This window comes from Zasmidium cellare, assembly GCF_010093935.1.
Source record: "Zasmidium cellare ATCC 36951 unplaced genomic scaffold M409scaffold_5, whole genome shotgun sequence".
Taxonomy (NCBI): domain Eukaryota; kingdom Fungi; phylum Ascomycota; class Dothideomycetes; order Mycosphaerellales; family Mycosphaerellaceae; genus Zasmidium; species Zasmidium cellare.
In genome coordinates, this window is record NW_022986949.1 from 451731 (window position 1) to 468956 (window position 17226).

Genomic DNA, 17226 nt, shown 5'->3' on the forward strand with positions numbered 1-17226 from the left:
AGGAAGAGGAGAGCGAGGAAGAAGCCGACGAGGACGAGGAGGAAGACTATCCTGGATCGACCGAGGACGGCCGCGGACTACTCACCGATGTACCGCTCATTTTAGGTCCTTCAGAGATCGAAGTCTTACCGATGCTGATCATGAGCGGCATGGTGCCGCCTACGAATCTAGACGGATACACAATCGAAGAGAGAAACACAGTCATGAACATGCACACTGTACGGACCCATATCCTTCTATCTCAGAGCAACGGCCGCAACTTGCTTCGGGAGCTTCTCATCTTTGTCGCTGCCTGGGACCTGCGTGAGGAGGAGCTTTACTTCAAGTTCATGGTCAAGATCATGGAAGCCATCCTCAAGAATGCACTCATGCCGTACGCATACCACGCATTTCGAGACCGCTCGCGGTCAAAGGACATCATCAGTCCCGCCCAAGCAGTCATCATGAAATTGTTGACCTGCATCTTCCGCGGGCGAGGCGAAGCGGCAAAGGCTGCCGTGGCTGCGAACGCTCAAAACAAGACCGGAGCCCCACCCCAATCGGTGACGATTATCGGTGGACCCGTCTCGATTGCTGTACATCCAGATGACAGGCCTGTCATCAAGCTGCCGTACATGCCTAAACGTGTCGACCTTCACATCCTCAATTTCATCTTCACCGAGTTCCGACAACACATTATCCCGCAGACGTGCGCGCTTATATTCCTCCAAGGACAGATTCATGCTGGTAGGGCAAGTCCGGAAGACTTCCCGCTCAACCTATGGGACATGGAGCGCATGTATGAAGGGGTGTATCAGTACCTTGAATTCTTTGCCGTGTTGACCGAGGAAGGCTTGTGGAAGACTATCCTTGGCGAGTGGGAGATGGCCAGTGAATTGGTGACACTGCTGCGTGAGCTCGAGGGTGGCATCCCCAAGATGGGAGCTGTCGTGCCGCAGATGCCACGCCGCGTCGATAAAGCACCGCACCCGCCTTTGCAAAGGGCCTTAAGTGCAGATGCCGTCAGCACCGTGCATCATCGCGTGCCGACACCCTCGCCTGTGTCTGGATCTGGTCCAGCGTCAACACCGGCTCCAGTAGCGGTGGAACGTCCATTTGATGTCGATCCACCGCATCCTGATCCCAAGCTCCCTCCATTGCCTGTGCACCCACCGGCCTCTGCAAATCAACCGCCCATCTTTGAGGCCGAGACACCGCTGGCCTACCCTGAAGATTCGGCAAATGCAACACTGCCTTCTCTGGGTGCTCACGACCTCTCTCACGACCAGGACGAGCCATCCGACTTTGAATGGCGCAATCTGAAGAAGCTGACCGTCCTCGTTCTGTCGTCGCTAATTTGGAAGAATCGGGCCGTTCAAGACCAAGTCCGCCGCTACGGTGGCCTCGAGGCTCTAGTTGGATGTTGCAGGCATGATGAGCACAACCCATACATTCGAGAGCATGCTATCATGTGTTTACGATTCGCGGTTGAGGGCTGTGAGGAGAATGCCAAGGTTATTCGCCGCATGGCAGCCAAGGAGGGCGCCAAAGCCATTGAAGCAGGGAATGGAACACAACGACCTGCGACCGCAAAGCCCTCCGTGACCTCTACCAAAGCAACCGAAAGCGCACCACCGACACCCGGCCCCGTCAACGTGGAAGATGTGCCGCGGGAGGTGCTTGACACGAACGGTTATGAGACGTTTATGGACGGCAAGGGTCAAGTAGGATTACGTCGCAAGGAACCCGCCGCTCATGGGCCTCACGCCGCGTCTACTGCGTCCTCGAGTAAATCGGCTGCCACCGATGCCGGGGTCAGCAAACCCTCTCATCCGCAGCCCCCGCGCCTGTCTTCGACCAAGTTGACGGCCGAGAGAGCAGCGGAGCTGATGAGCTCTGCATTGAGCAGTCTACCGCTTGGGGATAAGCTGGTCGGGGCAGATCGTAATAAGATTGAGGCTTTGGCCAAGCTGGATAGGGCTTTCGAGGGGGCTGGAGCTGGCGCAGGACCAAGTGGTAATGGCAAAGGAAGGAAATGATTGTGAGAATGGACGTTTCAGTCACACAGTACTCTTTGATGGATTAGCGTGGCGTTGTGGGGCCTATTGCTGGGTGGTCATGGTTGATTCTTCGCAGAGATACCCACTTGGATGTACTACACTGGCATTGTTAGCAACAAGAATAACGACATTGGTCTCGACATTGTTTTATTATTGTTGGAGGTAGGGTGATATACCAGATCTGCGGAGAGGGATCTACTTCCCACGGGCGCTTCGGCATGGCGGCAAGGATGTGTGCACGACACTTGCTTCTCCCATCCCGCCTGTGCTTTTCACCCTTTCACATCGTGCCACGTCAAACGTGCCACTCCCCCCATCACAACGAGCAAGTCCATCACCACATCAGCGACTCGAACGGGTGAGCAGGCCGGGTCGGCAATCTGCTCTGGGCCATGATCCAGCGAACAACGGAGCTTGGAGATGCGCAGATCCGGCAATCAAGTCACAGGTCGAGACGGCAAGAATGAAACTCTAGCAGTCATCAGCACGTTGCGATCCGAAACTGTCGTCGCATGGATCCCATACGAAGCATACAGGCAATACACCGCATGTCCTGGTCCTCGAACAACCACGTGCAATCTCTCTCGAGGGGCTTTGCCATCGTCCCCGGAAATTCTCGTGTGACTGTGCTCTTGATCGTACTCCAGGTTGTCTAGACAGTCCGCGAGCTACGGAGATGATAGATATTCCACTCTTGGGAGGATGGACGACTACCGATCCTGCCGTCGGGCAATCAAGGATACCCTCGTCACCGAGGATCTGGGCCGTTGGCGCTCTTTATAAAGGGCGTTCTATGCATCGATTTCATGCATAAGCAGAACGCTCTTGAGCGTGCAGGCCAATCGCGAGCTGGTCGACCCCTCAAGGATGATCACCATCGTGGCGGGACGAACAGAGTTCTTCGCTGCTGGGAAGGCTTTCCGTGCTCACTCGCAAGCCAAACATGTACAATCGCACGTTTGAGCTTCACTCCGACCCTCACCGCTGACACTCCTTCCCACTTTTTGCGGCGAGTTTGGATGAGAATCGGTGTTATATTGATTGCTGCACCCCGGCCTACATCATCCATCTTCCACCACCACTATGGCTTCCAAGTCGGATAATGCTATCGTTTCATCCCAGCCTTCCTCAGAAATTGAGAGCGAGGTCAAGTCCCGCCAAGTTGATGATGCTCTGGAATTCGCGCTCAAGGGTGGCGACACTGTGTGGGGAGAAACCGAGGAGAAACGAGTGCTTTTTAAGATCGATATGGTCATTCTGCCATTAGTACGTTGAAAGCTTCACATCCTACTCACATGCTAACCAGTTTTAGCTGTTCTTCTGTGCCATGATCGGCTTTGCGGACTCCGGGGCCTTCGGATTTGCTGCGTTGTTTGGCCTGATCAAGGACTTGAAGCTGTACACCATCCAAATGGTAAACGGTGAAGAGACGCAAAACACCGATAGGTACTCGTTTGCCGCTGCGATCTACAACCTTGGCTCTGCTGCTGTATGCTGTTCAGATAGATACTTGCCCAGCTGATCGAACGGGACTGACATTTACCAGGGCCAATATCCCGTCCTCTATGTCGCTCAGTTCTTCAGCTATGGCAAAGTCCTGGGCTTGACGAGTATCTATGGAGGACTACTTGCTATGCTGACGCTCGTTTGCCGGGACTTCCGGGACATCATGGCCTTGAGGTGCGTTGTTCCACCTTCCTTGTTCCACTCAAGGTAGAACTATCCCCATAGCTCGCAGGCTGTCAAAGCGATCCGGAGTGCCACCTACAACTTGGTCGCTCAAGCAATTGGAGGGATGATTGACAATGCTGTCTCCCACTTCGAGCGGAATGAAGAGGGCAGCGAAGGCGAACATCATGTTGAGCTGACCCATCTCTAGATTCTTTTACGGGTTCGGCTATGTTACACAGCCCTTGATCATCATCATCGCGGCCATGTGGTGGAAGACGAATGAGCAGCCGCTCCGTCTTGGACTCGCAATCGGCGGCGCTGGAGTTGGCAGTATCATCGGTACTGGCATTGACTTTGGTGCAGTCGACATCGGAGGTGCATATGCGGCAAGCCCATGGAAGTGGATCTACATTATCCTTGGATCCGCGACCATCGGCATCGGACTCATCATATTCTCGCTACTTCCCTCGTCTCCTATGAAGGCATGATTCTTGCGTGAGCGAGAGAGACAGATTGCGGTCCGCCGACTGGCTCGAAACAATACGGGAATCCAAACGAGGAAGTTCAAGTGGAAGCAATTGAGAGAAGCAGCACTAGACCCACAGCTCTGGCTGCTGGGTATCTACGCCTTCTCGTTCTCCTTCTGCAACAATGTAAGTTCGGAGTGTGATACCGAGACATTCGCTAAAGTCTGCGCTTCAGGCACTCGGTAGCTTTCTCGGATTCCTGGTCTCCTCGTTTGGCTACAGTCAGAGACAGTCCCTACTCATGTCGATGCCTGTCTCAGCCATCGCCCTCGTCAGCATGGTTTCTTTCGGAGTCTTGGGCTCCATCTTCCCCAGACGCCGAATCCTGGTCGCTATGTTGTTCTTACTGCCAGGAATCGTCGGCTATTCCCTGCTCTGGAAAGGCGACAGAGACAACAAGGCCATGTTGCTTGGCGGACTCTACATTGTACGTGCGGAGATGCCGTGTATCGCGCATGACTGACTATTCGCACAGGCCTCAACATTCTTCGGTGCATTGGTCCAGATGTACGCACTTCTGTCGGGCAATGTTGCGGGCCACACCAAGAAATCTGCAGTCAACGCTACGGTCGTGATGCTATCCCAATTAGGTGGATATGCTGGGCCTTTCGCTTATCATGGAGACGAGGCATCTCGTGGGTATCCCACGGGCCAGATCTCAGCTTTGTGCCTGCTCTGTGTCAGCGAAGGGGCCTTTGCGGCGCTTTGGTACGTCGCTCCATTTAAATGCTCCAACATCAATAGCTGACATCATGCCAGGCTCAATTACTATCTCCGCAACAGAAGAAAGGCAGCATTCCGCGATGAACATCAAGAGCTTATCGGCGATCCAAAGACAGCGTTCGTCGACCAGACTGATCAAGAGAACCCAGTCTTTCAGTACGCAACATAGAGGACACGGTGCTGCTGTCTTCTACCGATTGTTCCGCTCAATGGGACGCATGACATTGGAATGAACGATTCAATCTGAGCTGAATGAGAAGGGCAAGTCAGAACCTGACCCTCTGCATGGAAGACTATGTACACGTGGTCTCAGCTTGCCGATTCGATCACATCTACGAACACAATATTGTTGTTACCCCAGAGATCACTTTGCGCATCACCCTAGGCATCATTTGAGAAATCACTTGGTTCCTCACTTCGAAGATCACTATAGATTCACTCGGTGCCTCCCTCTAGGGATCACTTGGGGCTTCACTCTGAATATCACTTGCGACCTCACTCCAGATGTTACTCCACAATTCGACAGTCACGGTATTGCGATGCTGCCAGCAGCTTCAGTTGCACATGCTGCCGCTTGATGAACCTGGAGAAATCTAGACGCATCAAAGTTTGTGGCGTCCACGTGCTGGGCTTGAGTAGCTCGACTTTCACTTCTACATAAGCTTCAATCGTCCGCGCTTCATCGAGCTTGCACATGACAGCACGTGTGCTCGACTAAATCGCCATTGGCCGTATGCAGCGTTATCAGCGTCGGCCGCAGAAGAAGTTCCATTACATTGGCCCCAGACTGCAGATTCGGCTTCCGCTCTAGGATTCACCAGCTTCATCTGGATAGCGGCTCAGTACAGGAGCTCTGTAGTGCACACGCTCTGGGCCTAGCATTCGACCGAATCGAGCTCATCAGACTCCAATCGAGCATAGCAAGAAACCCACAGATGCGTGGCTTCGTCTCTTCGCTTCAAGTTCTTTCATCGTCTCCTCGATTCTGGTTCACGCCGCGAGAAGAGCCAAACCGTCGGTGCTTGAAGTTCGAGAAATAACGGTCCACTCTTACATGCTTTGGGTGGCCTTATCTCGTACGATCAACGCCGGACACAGGCATCCGCGAGCACTCCCGACGAACGATGATTTGCTTTTGGAGATGGGATATCGCCAGCCTTCTGACTTACACTTCTGCTACCCTCCGCCACAGCAAAGCCATATACACTGCCAAGCATGCGAACACTTTCGGGACCGGACGGCATGGAACTCACTCCGCGCACGCTTCAAGATAACGGAGCGCAATTCGTTCGAATCATGAGTGATCACGGCTTCTCTGGCCTCGTGCCTCCCACGTTGCAGCCACATCTTGTTCGATCACTGCATCTTAAGCGAGTAAAATGCACAGTCGACAATATCAAGCGATGGGCTTGACGACCGCAACAGCCATGCGTCCATGAGACTGTGATCTAGTTCGTCTGCTCAAGAACGTTGATATGTATAAGAGAATGGCTCTGCTTTGCTCGCCAGTCGGCCCAAGTCAAGTCGTCGCTCTCTCTTGTTCCACAGCCCACCAGGGCAACCTCAAGATGTCTCGCCTTCTGGCAAAGGGCCTCGTACTTGCAACACTAGGACGATTCGCCCTTGCACAAATCGACATCTCTGCTGTTGCCGAAGCCGGTCCTCCTCCTACCCCTATCATCGCCATCAATGTGCCCTCTCAGGTGATCAAGTACAACCATGTCGCGGTGGAGACTGCCGCCGCTGCCGAACAGAGTGCAGAGGCCAATTCCGATGAGACCCCTGGCGTGAAGAAGAGGGCTGCTTGCGATCCGCAGTGGCTCGGCAGTGGCCCAGTCCCAACTCCTGACACATTCGAAGCCTTTCAGCAGAACCAGGCCATGAAGGATGTCGCCAACAATGCACCCACTCCTCCTGGCTACAAGCTTGCGTACAAGAACCTGAACTCCACCGCAAATGCGCTTGGGTACGTCGATCGTCTAGCATACTCCACCAGAGACCATGCTAATGGCTGCAAAGCTATATGGGCTTTACTCTCTTAGACAGTTACGATGTCCTGGCTTGTGCCAGCAAGTGCAATGTCATTGATGGCTGCGCAGCAATCAACATCAACTTCGAACGTAGCCCTTCCAAGGATCCGTCACCTTTCGGCGGAGCATGCGAGCAGCCGCCTACAACGAACCTCATCAAGTGTAAGCCATTCGACCCCTGAAGCGTGCTATTCATACTGACTATCTGTCAGGCGTCTTCTGGGGAGGTCCAGTGAGTGTTGCCAATGCCGTCAATGACGGTCAATGGCGGAATAACTACCATGTCGTCAACGCCGGATCCAATGGGTACACCAACCAGACTGTTGACGATGTAGCCGGTTTCACGTTACCTGGGTTCTTGGGAAACCGTATCCTCAATCCACCAAATGACTGCCATGGCCAAAGTAGTCTCGTCAGCAGCCAGGTGAGAACTATGCTAGACTAGAAACGACCGGTCTGATAGACTGACTGTTACATCAGTACTGGAATGACGGCTTGCCGTATGACAGTCGTCGATGCGCTGCTGCTTGTAATGCTCAGCTATCAGCTGACCCGGATCACCCTTGCTACTTCTTCAATACGTATATCGTGTCAAAGAATGGCCAACCACAGGTAAGTAATTACGACGTCAATGCTGTGCCACACAGAATTCCCCCAAAAAGAAGTCTGACCAGGCTGTCTCGGCTCTTGCGTTGCTACTAGTGTTGTTGAGACATAGGGGGATACCTGACACTATTTACCTTAATCGTCCAACCCGTTCGACAACTGACTTTCGTCACAGGGCCAATACTGCGCCATGTACTCGCAGCAGTGGAAGGATTCCGATGGTACCCAGAGCGAAACCTATCTCAACGGCGACAAATATACCTTCTCGTACAGCTACTCGTTCGCAAACTTGACGAACAATGGTCTGCCGTGCGGTGCTACTCCTACTTCGACCAGCTCAAGCGCTGCGCCGAGCAGCACGGCGGTCACTTGTCCCGGCTCGAACGGCACGACAGTTGTATCTCACGGCAAGTCATTCCTGATCGAATGTTTTATTGACCACTCTGGGGGCGACATCGGTGGCGTCAGCGTCGACAGCTTCCAGGCATGTATCGATTCATGCGCCACCACATCTGGATGCGTGGATGTATCTCTCTCAGGAGGTGCCTGCTACATGAAGGGTACTCTAGGCGACGCTCATGACAATGGAGGTGTTTGGGGTGCCAAACTCGTCGATGCTTCCACAAGCTCTACGTCCTCTACGAGTGCGACAACATCGACGACCTCGACGTCGTCTACAAGCTCGACTCCGGCATCGACGTCGTCTGTCCCTGCTACGGTAGAGTCTGCGCCCACAGTAAGTGTCCCTAGCCCCGGAAGTATGCTCAAGAGCGAGAATGCATCCCCGTCGCTCGCATGTTGTTCGATTGACTCGAGCTGCAATCATGAGCCCAGTCGCCTCAACATTTGTCGGGGATAGGTCTTCATGCAACGCACTTTGAGCGGATCGTCGAGGGTATCTGCAGGTTTATCGGTCATTCGCTAATATCGAACAGAGCACCAGCGCCAGCAGCAGTAGTACAAGTACAGACTCGAGCACCAGCGCAACCACCAGTACCAGCACCACATCAACAGCCAGCGAGCCGTCTACATCTACAATCTCAACGTCGGCCACGCCCACAGTAAGTCCATTTCCTCTCAGACTTAGCTCAAAAAGACTGCGGCATCCCCATTAAGCGCAAGCTGTCTAATCGTCTTGAGCTGCGCCCACGAGCCTAGTCGTCTCCTTGTTTTGGGGAAGAGATATCATTGCGCAATGCATTCTCAGCTAGTGTCACCAAAGTTGTCAGTTACTCACTAACTTTAAGCAGAGTACTGCTACTGTGGAGGCAGAGATTAGCACAAGCACTTCGTCGACTACATCGGAAACATCGGCAGATTCGTCCACCTTGACGTCTGAATCGACCACAGCTCCCACATCTTCGGACTCTGACTCTTCAACCTCTACCTCTACCACATCAGACAACAGTCCAACACCTACGCCCACGGATACAACCACTACCCGTCCTCCAGATGAGACGTCCATCTCCACGTCAACGTCAACTACTGAGGACTCCACGTCAAGCACTAGCTCCTGCTCTCCCTCCTCCACGCCGGGAGAGGTGTTGATCGCACCTGGATGTGACCCACTCTGGACACTGCAGGGCGTCTCTGAGGACGGCGTCAACCAAGCTGGCACCGCCTTCTCTGCCAATATTTCAAAGCGGCTACCCTATGTACGATGGCCAGCTATCCATCGACGAATCCGGTATCCGCTTCCTTTACGGCTTCTACGGGCCAGTGACACTCTCGCTCTTCGGCCTGGACTCCAATGGGTACCCGTTCATCAGCAGCTTTGACCTAGTCTTCGGGTATGCGTCCATGAGTGTTTATGTGGTAGACTCGGACCACAATCGCATCCCTGACTGTGAGCTGCACATGACGGGTATCATCCAGCAGCAGCCGTTCTCTGTAACCATGCAGTCAGATGGCAATGGCGAAGCCTTCTTTCAATATCTTCCCTACACAAACGTGGACATCAAGGCCATCACTCCAGATGGCAAGTTCGCTGATGCCGAGGGCGTTTATACCGGCAGCGGATACTACACCCTGCAAGTCGCCGACTTCAGCGGCGCACAAGATGGCAACTGGGACTTCTCCGGTGGCAGCAAAGACGGATGGAGCGGAAGTGGTGACGTCTATCAATCTGAACAATACCCATGTCTGCAGAGCCAAGGCATATGCGACTACGACCAGCCCATCCAATTCCCTGATCCACTGCCTTGGTGGCCATGGCTACCATGGTTTTGCGACAACCCGGACCAGATTTTTGGATGTTTCTGCTTCGACTTTGAAGTAAGTACGTCCCAAAATCCCCGCTATTCGATCACTGACCAAGGCATCTGTAGGACTTCTGGTGTGGTCTTGACTTCTACTGCGAAAATGATGAGATCTGCATTCCTTTCCTCCCTTGCTGTTTCCCAGTCCTACTGAAGCGAGAGTCTGGCGGCGCAACAATCCCGAGAGCGCTCATTGAGCGTCAAGCAGCCGGCTCATCAGCTTCCAGTGGCTCCAGCAATGGCACCTCAAGCGCTGACCAAGCCCCTCAATACGGTGCTGTTGCGAACATGACTGAGTTCATCCAGAAGCTTTCAGCCAACGTTCAGCTGCGCAAGAACGATTCCAACGTCGTCGACGGCTCCAAGGTCCAGAAGAAGAACGTGTCATCAATCCTAACAACACTTGCCAAAGATCCAAAGATCACGCCGAGCGCCAACCTTACCGATGGAGTTGCACCCACGGCCAATATTACCCGCAAGCGAGATTCTGCTTTGGCTTTGTTCGGCCGAGATCCTGATGACTCCGATCTCTTCATTAGGACAAGTATGCCACGCCACTCACCAATACAAGAGACAGCCATTAACTTTGAAATAGATGGAGTTGCACAAGTGACCAACACTGCTACGTTCAACGTGGACTCTTCGACGAGGGCTGTCTTCATCCGATTCAAGTTTATCACTAGCGAGTTTAGACGCATCTTCGGAACGAATGACGATGACTTTGTTGTCACCATCAAGTCTGACAAGGGCGATACAGTCAGGAAGACGTAAGTGTAGTCTTCTCTGTCAACTTCATGAAACAACATGCTAATCTCCTCGCGCAACAACAGTGGCAGCGTCAACACGATTCCTCAGTACCAGGTCGACGAGAATGGTGCCACCGACTGGATGGAGTTGAAGCTGACACTCTCACCCGGAGCAAGTAAGGTCCGTTTCGATATGTCGGCTGAGAACAGGTACGACAGCGATTACGATTCCGCACTGGTCATTGACAAGGCGGGCTTCGTTGGTGGGTGCAGCAGTTGTGGCAACTGCGATGAGTGCTCCTCGGATCCTATTTGCAGGTAAGTGAGTCGCAGAACCTGATCAAACCAGCGCTGTTTCTGACCTATCATGTAGTGACACTTGCCAGAGCCAGCAATTTGGCACTTGCTCTTTCTACAGTGACTGCATGGAGAGCAGCAAGGCCTGCTACGGTGACCCATCGAGTTATGCATTGTCTTTTGGCGAGCAGAATTGCAACCGATACCTTACGAGCAACGTTGGGTCAACTCTCAGCGGGTCAGGTCGTTTCTTCGCTCAGTCTGCGATGAACTGTGTCCAGAATGCTCTGCGGTAAGTCAAGCATCGCAGTAAGATCATGGTGGACGATCATGATGACGCCTCTTTCAGACCCGTGGTCAACTGTGGCGCCACTTGCTCAAACCTCGAACAGGTGGCATTCGGCGCCCAGCAAAGCTGTTACCTGCAGAGCGGATTCTGCAGCTCGGCACTTACATGCCAGGATTACACGGTCGCATTGATGGCTTTAGGACACGAGAAACGCATGCTCGATATACTAAGACAGACAGCGACCGCAGGGAACAACAACTGCCCGTACTCCATCAAGACCAGCCTGGATTCCTGCTATGACTGGCAAGTTCCTTCGAAAGCCAGGAAGGTTGTCTGGGCGGCATACTTTGGCACTTCGTACAGCTCCGTCACGCAGGACGACATTGATCCTTGTGGAACCCAGGCTCCCGTATCGTCGTACACGCCCGATCCGACTCCATATCCGACTCCAGATCCAACGGTATATCCCACCCCGGATCCAACACCGATCGAATCGCCCACTCCAGATCCAACACCGGCACCAACTCCCGGTACTGGGGACTAGTCCCATATAGCTGCAGCAATATCGGTCAATGCCAGACATACACCGATTGCGGTGCTGGTAACAGCAACGGCGACAATTGCGTGTGCGGTACCAATGTCGATGGCGTGGCGGCCTGCTTCCGAGGTGCTACCCCTTGTAACGGGCAGGACTGCAATGTCGACTCAGACTGTGGCGCCAATCAGTACTGTCTGAACGCGAACAGTTGCTGTGGGTATCCTGTCTGCGTGGATCTGGACGTCTGCCGAAATACGCTGAGCTCGAGGGAGATCTTCCGCAAGAGAAATCTTGACGAGAACGGCGAGCAATGGACGGCGACCTATGTGCCCACAGCCATGCGGGCTAAGATGATGATGACCTGAGTGATGATTGCGTTGTACATAGGAGGTAGTACTGATTGACTTGTTTCCACTCATATCCGTCCATCCTGCCGAATGCAGCTGTCGTCGAAATAGACTTTGCGCTAGCCGAGGCGAGATGAATCTTGTGACGGCCGGTGCTGTTGGCTCTCGATTCAGTCTTTAATAGCAGAAGATAGTACAGTGTTTTCCAAGAGGCGATGCCACTAGTTGTATGGTTGTAGATACTGTGCTTTGTACATCCAAATCGGGGGCGGATTGTTGACTGCCCGGGCAGCAACGACTTTAGCCGATTGGATACGCCGGTATTTTCACCCACTGCTGTGAGACTGACACGCTTTCATCTGTGGCAGAGTGTGATAGAGCTGTCTTCAATGCGAAATCAGAAGAGGTTATTGTTGGCTACAACGACGTCGGTACAAATCTGTTGTTGTTGATGAAGGATCGAATATTAATTCGTCCTTGGCAACCCCCGCGCATGAACTTTTCCCTCGTGTCGGTTCGACCTCACACTTTCTTTGCACAACCATGACGCCGGCGTGCAGGCCCTTCCATCCACCATCCACTCACCCGTCTCACTTCACTGCTAGGCGCTGATGCAATCGCCGTCGAGTGTGTCTTTTTGATAAAGGCGTGCCCTTCAATGGATCGTCCGCCGCGGTCCCCACTGTTCTTGTTGATGTGCGTCCCTGGCGCGCTCGGCTGAAGAGAATCCTTCGTTGGGAACATTTTCACGGCACTGGCCATTTCTTCACGGAGTGCCGACCGCTTGAATAAAGCCTGAAGTGGTTAGCAGAAGCCGTGCCTGCTTTGACCCTCATTCAAGTGCCACTTTAAATCTCAAGCATCCCAGGTTTGCTCCAAACCATGGCGACTCGAACTGACAGCGAAAGCGTCAATCGCTTCGCCAACGATCCATATACCTGGGATGGCCTCACGGGATGGAAAAGTTACCGGACGCTGCGACCATTTCGTGGCATGTACTATGATGTGAAGAGACGACTGCCCTACTACTGGAGCGACATTCGAGACGGCTTCAACTACCGCACAATGGCGGGAACGATTCGAATCTTCTTCGTCAATCTGCTTCCCGCGTTGGCATTCGAATTGGATATGATGCGTCGAACGGGATACTACTTTGGCATCAACGAGGCGTTGTTTGCGTCTGCACTGGCAGCATTCGTCTTCAGTCTATTCTCATGCCAGCCGCTGACTGTCGTCGGCATCACGGGTCTGATTTCACTGTTCAACTACACCATCTACGACATCTGCGTGGATCAAGGAATTCGAGACTTGTATCCACAAGTTATCGCGTGGGTTTCTATATGGGCTGCTATCACTCACTGGATGGCGGCTGTCTTCAACTGGTGCGACTATATGCGGTACATTACCGATTTCTCAAGCAATTCCTTCGGTACCTATGTCTCGATCATCTATATGAGTAAGTCATTGCATTGTCTGGTATGCTGGTCGAGTTAAGACTGACATCAGGAATAGTCAAGGGCGTCGAAGAATTGGTTGCCAATTTTGATGACTCGACTGCAGCAGCTGGCTATCTTGGGGTCATCATTGCCCTATGTTTCTGGGCCACCGTCTGGTGGTTGGAGAGTATGGGTAGTACTCGTCTTCTGCGACCATATTGGCGAAAACTGCTCTCTGATTATGCCTTCCCTGTGAGTCGCCTTTCTTGGTTGCAGAGTGTTTTCAAAATTGACAGATTATAGATTGCCACCATCTTCTGGACCGGCTTCTCTCACATTCCAGGCCGCATCAAGAACGCCGATCTATTAAGAATCCCGCACACCCGCGCATTCTACCCAAGCCAAGATCGAGGCTGGCTAGTGGACTTCTGGAACTTGCCTGTGAAATGGGTGTTTGTCGCCCTTCCCATGGGAATGTTGATGACCCTGCTCTTCTACTACGATCATAACGTGAGCTCGCTCACCGCACAGGCTAAGCAGTTCCCTCTCAAGAAGCCAGCTGGATTTCACTGGGACTTCTTCCTTCTTGGATGCACGTGCTTCATTGCTGGCATCATCGGCCTACCACTGCCCAATGGCCTAGTACCTCAGGCGCCAGTTCACACCGACTCTCTAGTCGAATACAGGGATGTCTTCACCGTGACAAAGGAGAAAAGCGAAGATCCCCCCAGCGACGAGTGGGTCACCCATCACAACAAGAAGATCGAAGCAGTGCAAGTACGCGAACAACGAGTCTCGCACTTCCTCATGTTTCTCGCTCTAGTTGGGTGTATGACCGGCCCTCTGCTGATTGTGCTACATACCATGCCCCTCGGTCTATTTGCTGGCGTCTTCTTTGTCGTTGGCTGGAGCGGTATCCCCGGGTTCAACATTACCCAAAACCTCCTCTATTGCATCAGCGAGAAGCGCTTCATCAACCCAAGCGACCCTCGCAACACTCTGAGCAAATGGCGAATCTTATACTTCACCATGTTCCAGATCCTCGGCGTGGGATTTAGCGTAGCGGTCTCACAGACCATTGCGGCCATTGGCTTCCCCGTCATCATCACCGCCCTCATTCCCTTGCGATGGGTTGTTCTGCCAAGGATCTTTACTGAACATGAACTGTTGGTGCTGGATGCTCCAACCGCGGACTCAGATGTCGTGCTATGCTCCATGGGCGGTCAACCAGAGAGACCTGAAGTATCGATGGCACGCAAGAAGCGAGAGGAACGGAACGTCAATGGTGAGGAGGGCAACTCGAGTTCAGCAAGCACGAAGCATTCGCAGACACCGGGAATGCGCTCACGGGATGGCTTCAAGGACGATGAGGTGAATGCGGAAGAAGAACGGGAAAAGCGGAGAGAAAAGGAAGGCATCAAGTCGACTCTGAATACAGGTCATAATTAAAGCATACACAAAGACAGAACGATGACAAATGATTCGTAATGAGCGGACAGCAAGAAGTCATCCCTTGGTAGTGGCATCAGAATGTACATAATCTGCCTCCATCGGCGATTCAGCGATACCCCAAGCATAACAACATCGCATTCATGACGTGAAAGAATTCGTTCCCCTCGTCTGTCCGACACAACTCAATCCCTTCGACGGATTACTTCGCATATTCAACCCTATCAACTGCCTCCTTCTCCTCATTCCACTGCTCAACCAAGTAGTCATGGCTATTGCCTACACTCTTCCCACGACGACCAATCTGGTGCCACGGCAACTCAAAGACAGCGTCGATAGCTTCGAGACTCTGACCCGCCAATTCAGGCAGGAAGAACCAGGCCCACACCAGCCCTACCACAGTGATAGCGGCGAAGAAGAACATCGTACCAGCGGTTGATAAAGCGAGGAACATGCTGGGCAGGGCGCGGCTGTTGCCATACTGTTTGATTGTCAGTTAATGGGGTTTAGACCTGAGATTGGGCATGGCATACCTGATTTGCAAAGTGCAGCGTCATGGCAAGAGAGCCACCAATCGCTCGCAGATGTAGTGGGTAGATCTCCGAGTTGATCACATACTGTAGAGAGTTCCATCCAAGTGCCCAACCAAAGCCCGAAACATATATCATCGCTATGGCACCTGTAGCTGCTGATTTCTGGCTCGAAGATTGGACGCTTCCTTTCGTTGAGACGCTCGGGTCAACGACGAGAAAGATTGCAATGTACAGCATCGCGATGAACTGCAGTGTGATGCCTGAGAGAAGTGCTCGTTTCCTGCCGAAGTAGTCGACCAGCACGATGGTGCAAAGCATGGAGGAGCAGAACTTGACGATTCCAAGGATACCTGTAGCGAGAAGCTTTTCATCTTGGCCGGTCTTTCCCAGAATAGCGAAGTATTGCGGGGCGTATATAGTGATTGAACTGGCTCCGGACCTATAAGAAGTACAAGAGTCAGTTACACGAATGAGTGAATTGGAATTTAAAATAGCATACCACGTGCTCAAGAGTTGAGAGCCGACCGAAAGCCACAATCGATATCGATTCGCAGGCTTTACAAAGAGGTCCTTGAAGGAGGCGAAAAGGCTTGAGCTCGCCTCCAGCTCTCGCTCGAGTTGTGCTTGGATGGCGTGCAGTTCAGTCCGAACGAACGGATGTTCTGCTGGCAGGCCACGGATCTTACAGAGGTTCTCCGTCGCTTGGGTGTATCGTCCGACTTTCATCAGCCATCGAGGAGATTCAATAGCGCCGAACGAAAGAGCGAAGATGATGATAGCAACGTAGATGTTCAGCAGATTCGGAACAATCGTAGACGAGGTCAGCTTGAGTGCCATTATGATACTTCTTAGACTTTGACCGACCATTGGAGCTGAGTATTGCTGCTGATGTGGATTGCGGCTCCGTACGACGCAAAATAACCCAGCACGACGCCCAGGTAGGCAGAGCCAGCGAACATGCATACACTGATGCCAAATTAGTATGGAATCTTTGCCATCGATCGTAACGGACTAGTCTTACCTAAAGCCTCGCATGTGCTTCAGTGATGTCTCAGCTCTGTCAAAAGTGTAAGCCGCCTCGTCTGGTCCTTTCATGGTCATCGTTCTTACAGATAGATCGGTCCAACCAGAACAGATTGTCCAATCCCCATACCCGCAGTGAACCGACCAGCGTAAACCATGCCCAGGCTACCGTTCACCCCAGCAGATAGGAAAATAACAAATCCAATAACCAAGAGGATACACATTTCCCGAACTGCCCAGAGTCGACCAATCTTGTCTGTAATGTAGAACCCCATCAGGGCTCCTGCAATAGATCCGACCTGAACCATGGCGACGATATTACCAAGCAGATCGGCTTTTTGAGCATCGCTGAGTGAAGGGTCGTCCAAACCGAAACGACGCTGGAAGCTGGGTTGTGAGGCAGATGTTCCGATGAGGCTCTCGTCGAGTGAGCGTGCGAAGCCTAGGATAGCAAAGGCTAGGGGTGACACGATCAGCTATGGAATGCGCAGACCATAAGCGAGTGGGCACTCATACCGAATATACCGTAGTAGAGACGCCAGTTGAAGGCCTCCTTGGGAGTCTCTGGGTCTTGCTTGAGGAAGAACATGTTTGCGGAATAAAGCGATGCCTATGTCGAGGTCCAGCAGTTGGTTGACGAAGAGGATGTGTAACCTGAACTGGGCACTCGCTTTATACAATACAGTGTATATTCACCCCGTTAGTAATGCCTAC

At 52.6% G+C, this 17226-nt stretch overlaps 5 protein-coding genes across 5 annotated transcripts in view; 4 read left to right on the top strand and 1 right to left on the bottom strand.

Moving 5' to 3' along the window:
* M409DRAFT_50793 (uncharacterized protein) overlaps positions 1-2018 on the top strand; it is a gene marked incomplete at both ends in the record, with an annotated part of 3777 nt that extends 1759 nt beyond the window's left edge. The window contains one exon of the mRNA XM_033811629.1: positions 3-2018. Within this exon, the coding sequence (XP_033672227.1) occupies positions 3-2018 (2016 nt within the window). The remainder of the gene's footprint in view (positions 1-2) is intronic.
* Positions 2019-3122: 1104 nt separating this feature from the next.
* On the top strand, positions 3123-5538 carry M409DRAFT_50794 (uncharacterized protein; the record flags this gene model as incomplete). Its single annotated transcript, XM_033811630.1, has 9 exons — positions 3123-3305; positions 3352-3528; positions 3586-3719; positions 3919-4085; positions 4215-4363; positions 4401-4664; positions 4713-4945; positions 4997-5116; positions 5274-5538. 9 exons carry the CDS (start codon positions 3123-3125, stop codon positions 5536-5538), a joined length of 1692 nt encoding a protein of 563 aa, XP_033672228.1.
* Positions 5539-6528: 990 nt separating this feature from the next.
* On the top strand, positions 6529-12089 carry M409DRAFT_50795 (uncharacterized protein; the record flags this gene model as incomplete). Its single annotated transcript, XM_033811631.1, has 13 exons — positions 6529-6926; positions 6980-7152; positions 7203-7414; positions 7471-7602; positions 7772-8332; positions 8532-8657; positions 8847-9251; positions 9499-9870; positions 9924-10621; positions 10691-10918; positions 10974-11189; positions 11247-11646; positions 11766-12089. 13 exons carry the CDS (start codon positions 6529-6531, stop codon positions 12087-12089), a joined length of 4245 nt encoding a protein of 1414 aa, XP_033672229.1.
* An 864-nt stretch (positions 12090-12953) lies between these two features.
* On the top strand, positions 12954-14956 carry M409DRAFT_50796 (uncharacterized protein; the record flags this gene model as incomplete). Its single annotated transcript, XM_033811632.1, has 3 exons — positions 12954-13527; positions 13584-13759; positions 13811-14956. 3 exons carry the CDS (start codon positions 12954-12956, stop codon positions 14954-14956), a joined length of 1896 nt encoding a protein of 631 aa, XP_033672230.1.
* Positions 14957-15158: 202 nt separating this feature from the next.
* Positions 15159-17101, bottom strand: M409DRAFT_18459 (uncharacterized protein; the record flags this gene model as incomplete). Its single annotated transcript, XM_033804505.1, has 7 exons — positions 15159-15437; positions 15490-15928; positions 15989-16342; positions 16399-16455; positions 16511-16546; positions 16600-16969; positions 17029-17101. The coding sequence occupies 7 exons, from the start codon at positions 17099-17101 to the stop codon at positions 15159-15161; spliced, it is 1608 nt and encodes a 535-aa protein (XP_033672231.1).
* Between the last annotated feature and the right edge of the window lie 125 nt (positions 17102-17226).